Here is a 19,623-nt window from a genome sequence, read left to right on the forward strand (position 1 = left end):
ATTGACAAATCTCTTGAAAACACTACACAAGTCAGGGCATGTGTATGCGACTGCCTTTGTGCCTCTTCAATTTGTAGGTTTGCTTGTACACTTTTGGAGGTTGGCACACACCCACATGCATATGATCACAACTTGTGCCTTAATCCTTATTCGATGCAAGAGATTCCTCAAAACTCGCGTTCATAATCCATTTTTGCTTTATTTCTTCAAAACTTGTCTCTACAACCCTAAATACACAAAAGAACACAAATACACACGAATAAGCCATAAAACTTGGTAAAAGTGATGCTTAATGTAAGAAAAAAGTATACTTAGTAATACTTATATATAAGCACTTATCAAACTTCCTATATATATCCTGCAGCTACAAGATCCATGAAGCAATGTATAAATACCAGATAAAGCACACGAAGAAGCTCATGCTGCAGGAATCAGAATTAGGTGTGGAATCACATAGATAAGAACATACAATTCCATGATGACACCATTCATGTCAACAACCCAATTCATCCATAATTCACGAATATAAAGTTGAAAAATATGGCACGAGTTACCTTATACAATCCAAAGAACTCTACACCCAAGATCTTAGCTTGCTATAACCATCATGATATCGAAGTGCACCACTCTCTTGCCTGCTAGATGACATTCCACAATCAAGAAAACCAAACTAAAATTCACATGGCATTAGCTCAGAATTACAATCGCAGTTTATATTTTCAACAGTGATTCTAAAACACTTTGACCATTTAAACCACTCAATCACAGGCATTATCAAATCAACAGTGCAAAACATACAACTATCTACTCGATTCAGTGTAAAACTGAAAGTCAAAAAACAAATTGATTGGTTGGAAAGAAGTTATCTTTTCTAATCAATGGCCACCACAAACACTTAGCATACATAGTGAAAAAAGGAAATGAAAAATCCAGAAAAAAATAAATGGAGTTTGGAATGATTCAAACCTGGGGATATCGGGGTAAGAGAAGAATGAGAGCTGACCAAGCTCTTCTTGAAGGGCGAGCTTGGTTTGCAAGAATCCCTTCTTCTTCAAGTACGCAAGCACCATCTTCTTGATCTCCTCATCCATCGAAACCATAATTTGGGGGATATTGAGAACTAGGGCTTTGGCTCTGAACGTATTGGAACTGGAAATAAGAAAAGTAAAGCGAATTCGGGTTAACAGGTTTTAAACCCGATGGTGGTATTCGGATCCAGGTAAAACTTAAGGCCTTCTTCAACCACTGTTTATAGTGGGGAAAAAATATAAAGTGGCTCAGGTTAGTAGAGGCACGATAGCAATAACATTACATATGAATAGAACCCCAACTAAAAGGCAACAAGCAGAGTATACCTTCCTGAATATATCCTGCAGCTACAAGATCCATGAAGTAATGTATAAATACCAGATAGGGTACAGGAATCAAAATTAGGTATGGAATCACATAGATAAGAACATACAATTCCATGATGACACTATTCATATCAGCAACCCAACTCATCCATAATTCAAGAATACAAAGCTGAAGAATTTGGCATGAGTTACCTTATACAAATCCAAAGAATTGTACGCCCAAGATCTTAGCTTACTATAACCATCATGATATCGAAGCACACCACTCTCTGGCCTGCTAGATGACATTCCACAATCAAGAAAACCAAATTAAAATTCACATGGCATGAGCTCAGAATTACAATTGCAGCTTACATTTCCAACCATGATTCTAAAACACTTTGACTATAAATTCATTACATAAACCACTCGATCACAGGCATTATCAAATCAGCACTGGAAAACATACAACTATCTACTCAAATCAGTGTAAAGCTAAAATTCAAAAAACAAACTGATTGGTTCACGAGAAGTTATCTTTTCTAATCACTATGCACTACAAACACTTAGCATACATGGTGAAAAAAAAGAAGAATCCAAAAGGAGTTTGGAATGATTCAAACCTGGGGATATCGGGGTGAGAGGAGGACGAGAGCCGACCAAGCTCTTCTTGAAGGGCGAGCTCGGTCTGCAAGAAGCCTTTCTTCTTCAAGTATGCGAGCACCTTCTTCTCCATCTCCTCGTCCTCCATCTCTTCAAATCAAAACCCTAATTTGGGGGAGATCGAGAACTAGTGTTTTTGCTCTAAAAGAATTGGAACTGGAATAAGAAAAGTAAAGCATATTGTAATTAGTGTAATTAGTGTAATTAGTAAATATGTTATTTTTAAGATTGATTAAAAAGGAGTTGGCACAAAATGATCTTATTTTTCTAGTTCTCAATATAAAGACATTAATTGAAAAACTACATTTTCTCATAATATAGTTAGGGTGTTTCTTTATGATTGACTACAAAGAAGTTGGCATAAAATGACTAATTTTTTTCTGATTCTCGAATTATAAAATTAATTTTCTAATATCAATAGAAAATGACTAGCGAAAATTTTTCTAGTTCTCGAACTAAAAATTATTTTTTTATATCATAATTAGTGTTGTTATTAAGGGTTTTTCCATTAGTATTAACTTAAAAGAAGTCGGTAGAAAATAACAAAACTTTTCTATTTCTTGATATAAAGATATTAAATTAAAAAAATTAAATATAAAGTAAACTAAGGAACTGCAATTTTTTTCATTAAATAGAAAACACACAAAAAAAAAAAAAAAAATTTTATTGACTAAAAAAATATAATTTTAAGATTACATACTTGGAATTTTTTCTTTCCACATGATGACTAATAATCAAATCAAAACCTAATTATCTTTTATCCATACCACATATCAAGATCCAAGTCAAGTTTAATTGCCCATTTAATAAACACTGAATCTAGACTATTTGAAAGTCAATAACTTTATTATATATATATATGTATGATGATGATGATGGTGATGATGATGATGGGTGGGACCCACAAGAATTTTTCTAATCCAACCTTTCACTTTCTTTAAAGTTTCTAAATCCAAAAAAACTCTTTAGTTTGCTAAGATTTGTTCTAATCCACTAATATTTACAAAAAATTTGAAGTAAACTTTGGTGTTTGTTTAATCATGGATTATTATTGTTGTTATTATTATTACTCTCTCTGTTTTATTTTAATTGTTGTATATAAGCTTTACACAAATATTAAAATTATTATTAAATTTTCTATGATTTTAAAAATAATTTATCATAAGACACATTTATTTTTATTAGAGTTATTTATTCGATGCACATACCTCATTTAAAAAAAGATAAAATTAAGAAAAAAAATAATTAATATTTATAGAATTTTTAAAAATGATAAGTAATTTAAAAAAAAAATGAATGTAACAGTTAAGACGGAGGGAATATTGTTGTTGTTATAAGGTAATTAATTTTAGTAATTAAACAATATTTTATAATATGAGTTATAATTTTTTTTTTGTGAATAAAATTAATAAACCACAAATTTATTAAAAAAATGAGAGAAAAAAACAGAGAGCACCAAGTACAGAAGAAAATACAAAGTACCGGACATAAGAAAACATAAAAGACTGTCTTCCTCACCAGGGATGAGGAAAACAAAATCAGTACTGACAGTAAAGACAGAAAAGAAAAGGAGAGTAAAGATAACAAGCCGGGCTGACGAAGTCAACCATCTGGAGACACAGGCCTGTCTAGCAACAATAAGAACAGATTACTCCTTACCAGAAGTGTGCATCGAATCACCAGCGGGATCGGTTGATCTAGAGCTCAGGAAGTTAAGAGAATGTTTGATCCTTTGAGCAGCATCTGAGGGTTTCTGCTGATGGGACTCCGCATCTGCAGAAATCCAAGAAAGAAGCAAATTAGTTGTTTTGTAGAGAGTAAAAAAAATGGGAGACCGATTTTGATTAAAAATACGGTTATTGCGTTCCAGCCAGATATTCCAAAAAATGGCTCTAGTGCAGAGATCCCAGAGAATCCTGGAAGTAGGATTCAAAGAGGGGATCCAATTGGTCCAGATATTAGAAACAAAGGATGGAAGAGTATCAATATCTAATAAACATTTGAAGTAAGACCAAATTTTTTCTGAGAAAATACAATCAATGAAAAGGTGGTCCACTGTTTCTGAGTTGTTATGACATAGAATACATGTATCAGTAGCATTTGGATTACAACCTTTTTTAAATAGATTCTCCAGAGTTAGAATTTTATTTTCCCAGGCAAGCCAACAGAATAAAGTTATTTTACTAGGGGATTTTGTCTTCCAGAATTTGGAGTAGAGTTGACTGTGAGTTCCTCCATCAATAAGGAAGTTGTAGTATGATTTGATAGAGAAGGTTCCGTTTCTATCTAATGACCAGATAATGGAATCCTCTTGGTCATTAGAACAATTTGGAATATAAATTTGAATTATGGCAAGATCGTCCGTGGAGGCTGTTCTTAATGGATTACCACAGGAGTTAAGAATATGAATAAATTTTCTTAAAGTAATCCAAGAAGAAGAACAGTCTAAAAAAAGTGATGCCCAATGATCTTTTGGAGATGAACCCTCCAACCATCTATCAAACCAGAAAAGTGTATTATTACCATTTCCAATTGATTTGGTTATACAGGAACGAAATGAGGGTAGAATGGCATTAATTCCTAACCAGAAGAAAGATTTATTTCTTGGTGGTTGATGAAATAAAATGCCAGGTGAATCTCTAATCGCGTAGTTGGCATTGATTATCTTGGTCCAACAGGAGGCCGGCTTTGTTGTGATTTTCCACCACCACTTACCCAGCAACGTGTTGTTGAAGATCTGTAAATCCAGAATTCCCCAACCACCCATGCTACGAGGTCGACAAATTCTTTTCCAAGTAATTACTCTAATTCCCTTAGAACCCAGGTATAGGCCCTTCCAAAGGAAATCTCTCCTGATCTTATTGATCTCATGTATGAACCAAGATGGAAGTTTAAATACTGACATCTAATATACTGGGAGTGATGAAAGTACAGAATTGATAAGGGTAAGTCGACCCCCAGAGAAAGGTAAATTGCTTTCCAGTGTGAGAGCCTCGAGCGGACGGAATCAATTAACCTTGTCCAATCTTGTCGTCTAGGGCGTCTACCAGAGAGGGGTACATCCAGGTATGTAATGGGTAGACAATCCCTATTGCAATTGAGAATTCTAGTTGAAGATGCGTGAGGTTGGTAATCAAAATTGGTGGAGAATAGGCAGCTCTTCGAATAGTTAATTGAAAGACAGATGCTGTTTCAGTGATCGAGCTGAACTCCAACTAAAACTTTGGAATTAATAGCATGATAGAACATAACACTGAGGGTATCAGCCGCTAGAGCGAATAGGAGGGGAGAAAGGGGGTCACCTTGTCTTAATCATCTTTTGCATCGAATATACCCTTGAGGTGTTCCATTAATGAGTATTTGTGTTTTGGCAGTATTGAGAATGGTGTGTATCCAAGAAATCCAGCGGTTGCCAAAACCTCTAGCTTTTAGAATTTCAAGAAGAAAGTTCCAGTCTAATGAATCAAAAGCTTTAGCAAAATCAACCTTTAAAGCAAAGCCAAGTAATTTCTTTTTTTGAAGATTAAAAATCACTTCCTGGGTAGCAATAATGTTATCAGCAATGCATCTACCCTTAATGAATCTGGATTGTGATATGTCGACTAGTTCCCCAATCTTTTGACTCAATCTTGGAAATGATTTTATAAGTGGAATTGATGAGACTGATGGGTCTAAAATCTGTGACCTCAGTTGGGGCATTTGTTTTAGCAATGAGAGCAATGTGTACCCAATTAAGTCGTTTGACGTTAATGGAACCAACATAGAAGTCACTACAAAGTTTGATGAGGTCCTCCTGAATTAGGCTCCAGTGTTTTTGAAAAAAGAAAATTGGGAAACCATCTGGGCCTGGGGCCTTATCCGCATTTAACTCAAACACGGCCTTTTTAATTTGTTTATATAAAAAACATTTGCATGTCCTAATTCAAATCAAATTAAAAGTTTTAAAAAAAAACATATGTGACCCAATCATAATCAAATTAGGACAACATGTGGATAAGATAAATAAATTTTATAATATTTGGATATATTCAAGATCACCAAACAATACATATCATGAGGCGATCTAAATATTAAATCCAAAGATCAGCCTAGAGCACAGATCTCAAGGCGATCTAAAAATACTCAAATATCAAGATTAGCCGAGAACACAGACCTCGAGTCAATCTAAAATAGTCAAAATCCCAAGATCAGTCGAGAGCACAGATCTCGAGACGATCTAAAAATATTCAAATCTCCGGATCAGCTAGAGCACCGATTTCGAAGTGATCCAAAATATACAAAATATCCAAATATTAAGATTAGCTGAGGGCACAGATTTCAAGACAATCTAAAATAGTCAAAACCCCAAGATCAGTCGAGAGCACAGATCTCAAGACGATCTAAAAATATTCAAATCTCCGAATAAGCTAGAGCACCGATCACGAAGCGATCCAAAATATACAAAATATCCAAATATTAAGATTAGATGAGAGCACAGATCTCAAGGCAATCTAAAATAGTCAAAACCCCAAGATCAGTCGAGAGCACAGATCTCGAGACGATCTAAAAATATTCAAATCTCCGGATCAGCTAGAGCACTGATCTCGAAGCGATCCAAAATATACAAAATATCCAAATATTAAGATTAGTTGAGGGCACAGATCTCAAGGCAATCTAAAATAGTCAAAATCCCAAGATCAGTCGAGAGCACAGATCTCGAGACGATCTAAAAATATTCAAATTTCCGGATCAGCTAGAGCACCGATCTCGAGGCGATCTAAAAAAATTTAAATCTAAAGATCAGCCGGAACGTAAATCTCGAGGCGATCTTAATCCCAAAATCAGCCACGTATGCAAATCACGAGGCAAATATATATATATATAATAAAAATAAAAATAAAATAAAATAAAATAAAGATAAAATAATCGAATAAGATAAAAGATGAAATAAAATAAAATACATTAAATTAAATCAAATCGATATATATATATATATATATATATATGTATATAATAAGATAAATTAAAATAAAATAAATCAACTCATGCAAAAATATATATACAATTAATTGAAATTAAATAAAATAAAATAAAATAAAGAATCGAATGAAATCAAATAGTATAAAATAAAATCTGATAAAGATATATATATATATATATATATAAAATAAAACAAAATAAAATAAAATAAAGAATTAAATGGAATCAGATAAAATAAATAAATAAAATTCGATATATATATATATATATAATAAAACAAAATGAAATAAATCAAATCAAAGAAATTAAGTAAAAAAAGAAAGTAAGTAAAAAAAAATCCGATAAAATATGTATATAATAAAATAAATAGATTGGATCAAATTAGATAATATAAAATAAATTAAATATATATTAATAATAAATAAAATAATATATGTATATATATATATAACAACCAATCAATCAATCAAATCAAGTAAACATGGAAATAATATATACATCTTTAAAATATATATATATAATAATAATAATAAAATAAAATACATATCTTATAAATATATATATATGCAAAATTCAAATCATAAATAATAGATATGATATATATGTATATAACATAATAAAAAAAAATATACATATAATGTAATATATATATATATATGTATTTAAGAGAGAGATTGGGGGTTATGCACGTGGTCGTCCCACGATCAACTCATTTCACAACCACTCCCACGTCCACGCTTTTAAAGAGAACAAAGGAAAAAAATAGGAGGGGGAAGGTTGGTTTCCTCTCGGCGAGGGAGATACTCATATGAAAAAGAAGTGAAAAAGAAGAGGAACAGAAGAGGACAGGAACCCCGGAAGAAGCGACCAAAACACGAAGCAAAGAAAATAGAGGAAGAAGTCACCGCTACAGCCGTCATCGCTATTACTACTGCCATTGCCTCTCTGTCAGATGGGAAGAGGCCGAACCTAGAGAAAGAAGATCAGACGAGAGAAGATAGAAGGAGGAAGGCGAAAGAAAAGCAGAGAAAGCAACAAGCGAAGAAGAAGAAGAGGGTGCTCACGTTTTCTCTTCCCCTGTACCCCTGTACCCCTATACATATTCTTGCTGCTCTTGATGTGAAGCCGTGAAGACAGAGAAGCCTGAGAAGCTGTCGCCATCGCCGACATGGCTGCTGCTGTTATTCTTGCTTGCCGCCTACAGTCACTCTTGATGATGAACCCATGAAGACGGAGGAGGACCAACTAGAGAAAGACGATGAACGGAACTCGGCCAAACATATAGTCATATAATAAAGTAGAAGAGGGGAACAAAACTAGCAAAAGAAGAAGAAGAAGACGGAGGATTTGTCGCTCTTCATCATCATCGAAACCGCTCGTCGCTGCTTTGTCATAGTTGCCTGTTGTCACCTGATGCCTGATGCCGTACTATTGCTGCTTCTGTCAGCGCCGCTGTTGCCTCTCTTGCAGATGAAAGAAGGAGTCTAAAAGTAGTAGGGTTCCTGCCACCGTTGCCGTTGAAGCTTCGTCGTTCGTTGCTATCACCGGTGCATCTCTGTGAGATGGAGGAAGGAGGATCTCTGCCGCCGTTTGAAAAATATCAAAGTCGTCATTCCCGTTCCTCCCTCATTGTTGTCGAAGACAGAAAGTTACATGGATATTAATGTATACTACACCAGGAGAGAGCAGTAAACGAAGAAAAAGAAAAGAAGACTCTCACCATTACTGTTACCTGCCGCCGTTGTAGCAGTAGAAGCCTCAGAAGATGGTCAAGGAGCAGGAAAACATGGCTGGCTTTCTTTCGCAATTCTCTCACGCAGTATAAGGGAGTCTTTAAGAACAATATACCTAGTTGAGGAATCATTAAAAAAATCCACGTGAGATTCTCTCTCTTGTCGAAAGAAATTCATTTAAAAAAAATGAATAATATATATGTCCGAGTTTCTCTCAATTATATATATATATATATATATATATATGTATATATTATATGATAACACTACAAGTTTTGTAGTTAAATAAATGCATTACATGCATGAATGCAAGCATGTGCGTGCCCAACCAAACACTTTAGTGGATGTCTCCCTCACAATCAAGACACCTATGGATTCAATTAAAAAAAAAAAGAAGTTTAAAAAAAAATGAAGAGGAAACAGTATTTTGGAATTCTTGGAATTCTATGAAGGTCTTAGTTGAGATAGCCAAGGACAAGTACCTGATCACGGAAAAGAAGGCATAAATGATTTGAATTTATGGTAGCAGTGCATGATACATTTCTTGGGTCTTAAAAATGTGAATGTGCATTAATCTGATCGTTAGGCTGCTGATGATTCGTAGTGGCACTGTTTACTGGTTGGAAATTTTTTAGAACCAAAAATTGTTACATATATATATCACCATGTATTATGAATGAATTTTAATTGTTCAAATACCATGGGTTAGTCAATGACTAAAATACCCATCCCAACAATTAAAATGTTCATTCTAAAACAACGATAAAATGCGCATTCCAAAACAACAAGAAAAATTATCATTCCGAGACAACGCCAAGATATTAAGTATGATTAATTTTCATACACAATAAGATATATTTCAAGACGACAGTGAGATATATAAGATTGCCAATGATTTGCATAATCTCATATCTCATTTGTGTAAGAGACCCACATCATGCTATCATAAAATCACCATGAAAAAAAAAAAAAGAGATTTGACTTTGCATGCATACGTGCATGATTCAATATATAAAATATAAAAAATAAAAATAAAAAAAATCAAAAAATCAAAAGGCTTGGGATCCCACCATGACAGAGACCCACATAAAAATGACTGAATATTAAGCAAAAAAAATAAATGAAATGCAATGTAATGGCATGCATGCACATATATTTACTCATGTGTATCATTAGTTAAAATGAAGAATTCTCAATAGGGCGGGTCCACCATTCACATGGGATTATTTTATATATATAAACATCCCAGAGCAACATGCTTTATTGACTAAAGAACAATGGATGGACATGGTATGATGCTGCCTCTTATAATTGCATGGAAATCTTGATTTGCTGACGTTACTCAAGGAAGTGGCAAAACAATTTCAAAAGTGGGTCCCACTATGAAAAATCGCATGAATGATGTGTCTAATAAAAATTTTATAGGAATTAAATCTGGGCATTCTTCAAGGTATGCAACCAGCCTTTTATATATGTATATATACATTTATATATATATGTATGTCCGAAAGTTCAAAGCAATAACAAAATCACTTATTCTGAAGAATGACAAGAATGCTTATCTCGAGGCAAGTCGGCAATGAGACATGCGAGACTACAACGAGGCATGCAACGCGATGATGAGGCATATGCAGCGACATGTGACAAAACAAATAAAAATTAAAACCAAAGCAGTTAACTCGAGATTCAAGTTATGAAAAGAGTCAAGACTTGAAAAATCCATATAAATCGACAATTGGATTCAGCAAGGTCAAGGCATCATAAGTCGAAGACCCAAAGAGTTCCACAAGTCAATATTCATATAAACGACAATTGGACTCAGCAGTCCCAAGACATCAAAAGTCGAAGACCCAAAGAGTTCCACAAGTCAATATTTGAAAAATTCATATATAATTGGACTCAGCAGTGTTAAGACATCATAAGTCGAAAACCCAAAGAGTTCCACAAGTCAATATTCGAAAATCGATATAAATCGACAATTTAACTCAGCAGTGTTAAAACATCATAAGTCAAAGACCGAAAGAGTTTCACAAGTCAAGACTTGAAGAAAGTTTCACAAGCATAAAAGCCGAAGCTTATGGAAAGTCAAAATCAAGTTTATGATTCATCAACATAGAGGATCCGGAACTTGAAATACAAATCAAATCCAAAATGCAAAAAAATGTCCAAGACACAAGTTCGAGCACAAGTTCATAAGTCAAGATGATTTCAAATTTCTTGTATTTTCAATGAAATCTATGAATTCATATTTATTGAAATGAATGAAATTAATTGTCACAAATTGTTTCCTTTTTCACACTTATTTCTTAATTGGAGGGTCCTGAGATAATGTCCAGGGTAATTAACATTAGGGGCTTGCCTCTAATGGAAGTCATGAACCCATAATCTCTTGAAGTCATAAAAATTAAATTTGATTTGTGATCCATTTATTTTAACCGGTCTAACCCTAATTAAAGGCCTGGTGAGAAAAAAAGGAGTCCACAATCTCATCAGTGGAGAACGGAACTTCAAGTGAAGAAAGATCAACACTATCTTTGTATTTGAATTGATAATGCAAATCAAACATGAAACGATGAGTAATTGGAGTGCCAAGTAGTATTTGAAAATGTTCAGTAAAACTTCCCCAATTTCTTGGTTCCCTTCAATCCAATTCCCATTACTACTGATGCGCGGAATAAGCTTTTTATTCCTTCTTCCATTAGCCAGTAGGTGGAAAAAATTTGTATTTGCATCACCCTCTTTGAGCCAAGTAATTCGGGAACGTTGTTTCCAATAAATATCTTTTTGTGTTATTAAGATGTGTAGTTCATTACGTTTAAGAATTAAACGATTGGAATCTTCCTCAGAGAGAGGTCCTCTTTCATGTAAGGAATCAAGTGTATTAAGTTCAGGGAGCAAACTTTTTTTATGAATATTGGAAGCTCCAAAGTTTTCTTTGGCCCACAGGCGTAGTTTCAATTTCAAGAATGCAAGTTTTTTAGATATTATGTAGGTGCCACAACCCTCAAAGTTATGATCTGACCACCAATCATGAATTAAATTTTCTAATTGATCACTAGTGTACCAAGATTTTTCTAATCTAAAGATTCTGGCTCTTGGTGGGTGATTACCAAATCCAGGTATATAGGAGAATGATCAGAGCCAAATCAAGGTAAAGAACTTTGGAAGGTATTAGGAAAAAAACAATGGCCAGTCATGTGAATAAAGGAATCTATCCAATCTGACCCATATTGGATCTGATTGTCCATTAGTCCAAGTGAATTTATGGCCAGATAAAGGAGGATCAATAAGATTGAGATCACTTAGGTGCTTTTGTGAATTAGCAATATCCCTAGGGTTAGGGTCTCCTTTATTTTTATCGTCCAGTGAAAATAAAGTATTGAAATCTCCACAGATTAACCAGGGTAAATCGTGTATGTTTTTAACTGTGCGGATCTCGTTCCAAAATTCAACTCTGATGGGAGCTGCATTAGGTCCATAAACACTAGTGCAAACCCATTTAATGTTAGAGAATAGATTTGTGAATTCCATAGTAATGGAAAATTGTCCTTTGTAAATAAAGGTACCATTTACCTGGGTGCCATCCCAGGCAATAATGATACCACCAGTAGTACCTGTGGTAGGGAGAAACTCAAAAAAGTTCAGTCTCAACCTACCAATAGATCTCCAAATAGAACAATGACAATCATGAAGTTTGGTTTCTTGTAAACAAACAATATCAGCTCGTGAAGAAGATATAATGTCTTTAACTAAGTGGCGTTTAGAGGGTCTGCCAATACCACGAACATTCTAACAAAAAACAACCATTAAAAAACTGAAGGGGTCTAGCTGTCAGATCTCGAATGAGATCCAGACTTGAGAGATGAAGTTCCAGCCCTAGCAGTTTCAAGTCTACGAACATTTTCTAAGCATTTATACTTATGGTTGGGAGAAACTTGGAATTTAACACCACATGCATTGCTATAATTAAAGAATTGTGCATTAGTCCATGAAGAAAAAACAACTGAATTAATGGAATTAGACATACCGTCCCGAGGATCATCAGGAACTTTTTTCTTGGATGATCTGGGTGGGTGAGGAATAAACCCAGCATCTTCATTCCATCGACCAGAAAGTTTCTTAGGTTGATCTCTTCTTCTGATTTGCTTCTGAAACTGGTTTTATGTGGAAGTGATTGCAGGTTGCTTGATAGATTGTGAAGTGTCAGGGGCTGTCTCAACCATCATATTAGCATAAGTGATCTTTCCAATGGGAAGTGAATTCCCGGGGGCAATCAATTGATCAGTTAGAAGATCATCCCTTTGGATTTCAGCTTCTAATTGTGAGAGATGCTCCTCACTCAGAATATGATCATCATTAGCTATTGCATCAATAGGTAAATCATCATCATCACCCCAGTCAACCAACTCTTCATCAGAGTGAACAATCAATGGGGAATTAGGAGGAGATGGATCCTGAGAGTAGAATTTATCTGAATTGATGCAAGGTACCAGGGACCAACCTCCATGAATAAAAATCCATTTATATCCCTCAGGAATATAAATCGACGGCGGTAGGGGTTTCAAGTGAATATGTAACTCATCAACATTAGATTTAGTAGAATCCAAAGGAATAATGATCTCCTTGCCTTTAGGATCAAGACGAGAATCTGAGATTAGAGAATCAGAAATTATCTCTAATGAAGTGTCCAGACTCGAAATAATATTAGCATTAATAGTATTAGGCTTAATTGAAATGGGTTGGGATGATTCATCTTTAGAAATGATGATATTATCCATATCCCGAGGCAGGTTCAGATCATCAAAAGAGGAAGAAATGATCTCAGTGGAATTTGTATCTCAAGATATAGTCTTTAAATGTGTTGAAGTATCCTCGGGGTTATTGGGGATAACCATATCCTGACGCAAGATCGAATCAGTGGTAGGATATGAGGGGATCTCAGTGGAAGTTGCATCTCGAGGCATTAATTTCTCCTTAGAGATCAAGGTTTGAATCAAGGTGCCTTGAGATAATTCTTTGTTTAAATTATTAAGAGAATCAGAGTTATGATCTCAAGGCGAACCAGCCACCAACAAAGTTCCAATATGATCAGAGGAAACCTGATCACGATGCACATCAACGGTTGTTACACCATCGGCCTTCACGTAGGCGCTGTGCATGTACAGTGTGCCTCTTTCCTCGTTACACTCACGAGGAATCTGGGGACCACTGTAGCTCTCTCACCGGAGCTTCGACTCCCCTTACCCGGGAGAGAAATGTCTGAGGCCCAGGCGGAAGCACGGGGTTTAAAATAAGATGTCGACGACCGAGATGAGTGTGTAACTGCCTGGATATTCTGAGTGTGAACCATCTATGAACAAATGATTGGAACGCCGTCATCTTCAAGCTTAACTTTGAAGCTTCTCACTCCCACGTCCACAGTTATCTCTAGGGGGAATGAGGTGGGTGATTTGAGTCTCACCAAAACCGTCATATGTTCGAGAGAGACTTCTTTGAACGAATATCAAATCCCCTAGTAGCTTCAAGACTGCAACGATAGGGTCCCAGTTCCAGCAATGAAGTGGGAGATTGGTTATCTTGATCCAATTGTGGTTACTGGTGGCGACAGCATGTGAACCGAATTCCGGCGTCCAGTGTGAGAGATTAATGGTGCAAGGGCCATGTTTGGTGGTGAATGACAGCTTTCCCTTCTTAACAACGGCCATAGCTGCTCGAGCTGTGAAGAGTGTGAGGATGAAGTTATCTCCGAATGGAGTGATATTTTCACAATGATCAGAATTCAGTTGGACCGGGAGTGCATCATGGAGAGATTGGACACTCGCATTTCCAGAAACAACCTTGATAATCACTCGCCGCTTGAGGTCTTCCTTAGATTGGATGATGGCTTCGGATATAGGGAGAGATACCCTAAGAGAAGGTATCTCTGAGCTAGATCAACGAGCAGGGATGTGTAACAGTGGTTTAGTGGGCGGTGAGGGCTTCTTCAAAGATAGATGCTCCCTAGGGGTAGTAGATTGTGAGTGTTTTAGCGGACATCTAGTAGCAAAGTGTCCAATACCAGAGCACCGGCGACAGGTGAGTTGATGACGGAAATCTTCAATTTTGTGGCCGTATCTAAGACAATGTTTACAGACTTCTTCATTCTCTGGTGAGCGACAGCGTTTTAGCGAGGAAGAGGGTGGTGGGTTAGAGCTTTCAGGAGGTGGGGAGATACGAGCAACATCAGCGAAGGTAATGTCGTCCTTCACAGGAGAGTTCTTGTTTTTCAAGGATGTATCCGCCTGAGGATGAGAGGCGTTGTCCGCGCGATGATGAGTAACTGATGCACGGAAATCTCTACGAGCACCATCGAAAGACTGACGAGCGCCTCCACGAGATCCACTATGAGAATGACGAGCTCCGCCTCGAGATAGACGGGCACCGCCATGAGATCCGCCATGAGGCTCACGAGCACCACCCAGAAATCTCATAGCACCGCCCAGGAGCTACAGTACTAATCAACCAATTTCCAACATACTTTAAGTTCATCAAATTTTTTTTAAAGAGTTATGTAAAATATGTCAGTTTTCTTGTAAATCATGAAAATATTTTTAAATTTCACAATTATTATTATTATTATTATTATTATTGTTATTATTATTATTATGTACTTATCAAATGGGACCCATTAGGTTGGACTTGAATGTGTCTAGTTGGTCTTCTAGTCGTCATAGATGGGACCCGGGATCCTTGAAATTTTTAATTATTGTCGGAATATTCTCCATTTTCAAAAAAAATAAAAAATAATGACTTATACAATAAAAAGTTCTTTTTAACAGAATTTTTTTTATAGGTAATGAGGAAGCCAATTTTTTTTTATCATTAATATGATTGAAATTTATTTCAAAATTATGAATAATAAACCTACCTCATCATAAATATTATAAAATCTCATATAATTAGTAATTATAAAAAAGTAATTTATAAGATACTGATTGGATGAAGATTATCAAAAGTAAAAAAAAAAACAAAGTATTGGTGGGTAAAATATATAAATAAATAATAATAGGGGAAAATTACTTTTAGTTCATGTAACTTTTTCGGTTTACCAATTAGTCCTTACAAATTAAGTCTCCAAGATATCCCTCCTTTTTGAAACGTTTACTTCTTCATCCCTGTTGTTAAGAGCTCACGTTAAGTTTTTTCAAAATACCAAAAGTGCCCTTCAACGTGGAGGGAAAGTTGGCGCCATATCACATCATTTTTTCGGCTGAGATCAAGGTGTATATGTATGGGAAAGTATAGAAGAAGCAAGTACCATTTATTTTTTTGTTTCTTCTCATGCTTTTCTCCTTGTTGCTGTCCACCTTGTTTGTCTAGCATGAAGGAGAGAGTTTAGTTGAGTTTATTTGAAGGCGACGGAGAAGCTCTATTAGAGTTGACCATCCTTTGTTTTCTCAGGTTTGCAACCTTTGCTTGGCATATTTAGGTTTCATGTTGTTTGTATCGATGAGTGACTTATTCATGCAAACGACGTAGTTATCTAAATGAGTTTGAATGCATGATTGACTCAGGTTTACATGTGCCGAAATGTATCACCTATTTTGTAGGGTGTGGATGGATTCTCTTCACTGCATTGTGAGGTATAAAGAAGAGGGTTGTGTGTTGGACTTTTCTGTGTTGCAGGGGTGGGAAACAGTGACAGACGAGGTATGCAAGCGTTGGGGATCTTGAAGCTGATAATTTGATTTTAAAATATTTAATTTCGGACGGGCATAAGACGATTTCTTCTATTGGATCACAAGATGATTTCCAACGAATGTGATGTGTAATATACACCAGATGTTCAAGAAAAATGTCGTCACGATGATAGTGGATGTCACTACTGACATGGTAGAAGCAGAGGGTCCATTTGATTCTTCCATTGGCTCGTACGTAACTTATATGCTTATTTTGCCATTTGTTGTCAGTTGTGACCTATATTCGAGTTTCATGTTTAATATCTTGCATTTGTTATTGTTATACATAGTTAATAATTAATGAGCAGTATTACCATTTAATATTTAGCTTTTCTATTCAAATTTTGGAATAACTCTTTATTCCTTTCCCTATATGCAGGGATTCATTATCGCAAACAGTTTCCTTTGACCCATACCCCATGCTACCTTCAGTGTTATCTTGGGGGTGGGATTGGTTGAGGGGTTGGGGGTTGGGGGCTCTTCAACAAATGTTGATGCAGAAATCACTGCAATTGGTCGACGTTATGATAGTGCACAACACTTTAAAGAAGCATTACGTGATTTGCCGATCAAACGCAACTTCGATTTTCATTTCATTAAAAATGATACACAAAGGGTTACTATTAGATGCACCAAATCTAGTTGTCAGTGTCATGTTCATGCTTCAAGAGAAGGTAATCTTCCCACTTTTAGAATCAAAACTGCTAATGGAACACACATTTGTGGTGGTGGTATTGTCACGACATCTCATCCAAAGGCTTCAAAGAAATGGGTCAGTAGACAAGTAATTCGGAAACTCCGTGATCGTCCTTTATATAGTGTAGTTGATATACAACGATATACATTACATGATTATGGTGTTCATTTTCCCTACAAACAAGCTTGGGTGGGCAAAGAGTACACAAGAGAGATTCTTCATGGGTGTGATGTGGCAAGCTATGACTTACTTATATGGTACGCCGATAAAGTGTCTATAACCAACACCGGTAGCATTGTCATCATCGACAGAGACGGTGAGCGTTTTAGGCGTGGGTTTTTTTTGTTTTCATGTATCTCTTGAAAGGTTTAAGAGGGGTTGCAGACCTTTACTATTCTTTTATGGACTCATTTATTGGGGAAAAATGGTGGGATCTTATTAGGTGCAACTGGAAAGGATGGTAATGAAGGTTTCTTTCATTTAGCTTTCACAATTGTCGACAATGAGAAGGAGGAAAATTGGACTTGGTTCGTGTCGACATTGGGTGATGCACTGTATGGCAAAGATGACTATGACAAGATTATAACATTCATTTCAGATAGATCCAAGGGGCTTGTAAATGTAGTTATGAAGGTTTTTCCTTCATCACCACATGCATATTGCTTACGGCATCTGCAGGCAAACTTCTACAAAACTGGTAGTGGCCTAGGGAAAGCATTGAAAGATGAATGCTGGTCTTTGATTGTCAAGGTTACGTATGCTTACATATCCGCAGAGTATGAAGATGTTGTGCATGCACTTCCACTTGCATCCGTTCAAGCGCATAACTAGTTATTTAATAAATCATACATGGCTCACTGGTACAATTATTTGTTTAAAAGACCAAGATGGAGTGAGATGTATTCTAACGTTGCCGAGTCATTCAATGCTTGGGTGAAGGATGTACGCCATCTTCCTGTATGTAACATGGTAGACTCCATTAGGTACAAGCTTTTGGAATGAAACATTATATTTCATAACTAATTTTTTATTTTTTGGTGCACTTGTTCAATTAACACTTTACGTGATGTTGATAAGGTCTACGAACTTAGGTTCCCTCTTTCATGTTCTAGATTCGTAGTTCACATTTAACATTCGTGTCAATTGTTTAGGATTGTTATTTACTTGTGTTATTTGTTAATAATCAATTACTTTCTTCTACTTGTGTTCAACATTAATCATTTAAGTTTAAAATGTTATATTACCGCCTAATATTTATGGTTTGTACTTATGTTCGAACACACATTTGTATTAGGTTCAAATTGATGAATATGATGTACGATCGATGTGAATGTTGTAAAAAGTGGGAAACACATCTATGTCCCGAGATCCACAAAGTCCTCGAGGAAACAGTAGAGGAGAGCAGGTCTTTAGTTGTTGGCCGCTCATACGGGGAATGGTTCAAAGTGCTTGACCATCAAAGTTATTCTGTCAACCTATCTAGGAGAGCATGTTCCTGCAGGCACTGGGAGGTATCCGGCCTCCCATGCAAACATGCGCGTGCAACAATTATGCAAAATGATACCAATGTCCATCGATATATCGATAATTACCACACTGTTGATTTTTACAGAGCAACTTACACAGATCCTATATTTTCCAATCCTGATGATGATAAGCCGATGGATACTTCTCGCGTTCTCTGTATACGACCGCCCATTACAAAGAAAAGACCAAGTCATCCTAGACGAACACAAATTGAGTCACAAGCATTTGGTGTGCGAGATATTCATCGTAGTCATTGTCATATCATTGGATACAATCGGGCAACTTGTAATGCCGTGATTGAGGATTGATTTGGATGTTATCTGTACAAACAATAGTTTTTGAATGAAGTTGTTCTTGAAAAGTTTTGCAGTTATTAAGATGCAAACATGTCTTATTTAGATCGCAAACTACTAAGGGACATACTAAACCAGAAGTAGTAAACATAGAATGGAAATTGAAATTATATGTACATATGTTCACTCAATACTTTGCTCAGTTGCATCCTAACTCGAAAACATTGTTTTTAAACACTGAACATTGTCTATAAATAGTATTGTATGAAATGACAGATTTATGGTAGATGTTAATACGCAAACATGTTCTTTAAATGGCAATTCGAAAACTTAAAGTGAAAACTTCAATAGTAACCGGCAAAGGCCAGACATGTAACGTATTGCAGATATTAGCACAAATATAGTAGATTTTAATTCCCAAATAGAGTTTTAACCAATTATCCGACAACATAAACTAAAAAACTGCAAAACAAAGGCATACTGTCTATTTCATAACTGGACATGCAGCATAAAAGAAAATCAAGCAAGAGTATCATTTGGGTCTTCATTTGATGACACTAGAGGCACGGCTACCATGGTCTCCGGTTTGGGAGTGGCACATTCTTCAGTTGGGGGGTTAGGAGCCTCACCTTGGTCCACCTCAACTTTATCAGCAACAACTTGGTCTACTTCTCGTATGGCATCCATCTGCTTTGTGGT

General features: G+C 35.8%; 2 protein-coding genes across 2 annotated transcripts; one reads left to right on the forward strand and one right to left on the reverse strand.

The window, feature by feature from the left end:
• Window positions 1–1,499: 1,499 nt before the first annotated feature.
• On the reverse strand, window positions 1,500–2,085 carry LOC120269111 (transcription initiation factor TFIID subunit 5-like). Its single transcript, XM_039276395.1, has 2 exons — window positions 1,958–2,085; window positions 1,500–1,629 (listed from the first exon to the last, which is right to left on the reverse strand). Exons 1-2 carry the CDS (start codon window positions 2,083–2,085, stop codon window positions 1,500–1,502), a joined length of 258 nt encoding a protein of 85 aa, XP_039132329.1.
• Window positions 2,086–16,285: 14,200 nt separating this feature from the next.
• LOC120269113 lies at window positions 16,286–17,935 on the forward strand. The gene is made up of 4 exons (XM_039276397.1): window positions 16,286–16,378; window positions 16,511–16,599; window positions 16,840–17,420; window positions 17,547–17,935. Exons 1-4 carry the CDS (start codon window positions 16,286–16,288, stop codon window positions 17,933–17,935), a joined length of 1,152 nt encoding a protein of 383 aa, XP_039132331.1.
• Window positions 17,936–19,623: the final 1,688 nt, after the last annotated feature.

This window comes from Dioscorea cayenensis, chromosome 9, assembly GCF_009730915.1.
Source record: "Dioscorea cayenensis subsp. rotundata cultivar TDr96_F1 chromosome 9, TDr96_F1_v2_PseudoChromosome.rev07_lg8_w22 25.fasta, whole genome shotgun sequence".
NCBI classification, from domain to species: domain Eukaryota; kingdom Viridiplantae; phylum Streptophyta; class Magnoliopsida; order Dioscoreales; family Dioscoreaceae; genus Dioscorea; species Dioscorea cayenensis.

What these genes read in the sequence shown, in the direction of transcription:
- LOC120269111 (XM_039276395.1), bottom strand. Translation starts at nt 2,085, where the DNA reads ATGGAGGACGAGGAGATGGAGAAGAAGGTGCTCGCATACTTGAAGAAG. An exon ending in TCTCACCCCGATATCCCCAG is followed by an intron (nt 1,630 to 1,957) that starts GTTTGAATCATT and finishes GTCATCTAGCAG; the next exon opens with GCCAGAGAGTGGTGTGCTTC.
- LOC120269113 (XM_039276397.1), top strand. Translation starts at nt 16,286, where the DNA reads ATGGATTCTCTTCACTGCATTGTGAGGTATAAAGAAGAGGGTTGTGTG. An exon ending in GGGAAACAGTGACAGACGAG is followed by an intron (nt 16,379 to 16,510) that starts GTATGCAAGCGT and finishes AATATACACCAG; the next exon opens with ATGTTCAAGAAAAATGTCGT. An exon ending in TTTGATTCTTCCATTGGCTC is followed by an intron (nt 16,600 to 16,839) that starts GTACGTAACTTA and finishes TGCTACCTTCAG; the next exon opens with TGTTATCTTGGGGGTGGGAT.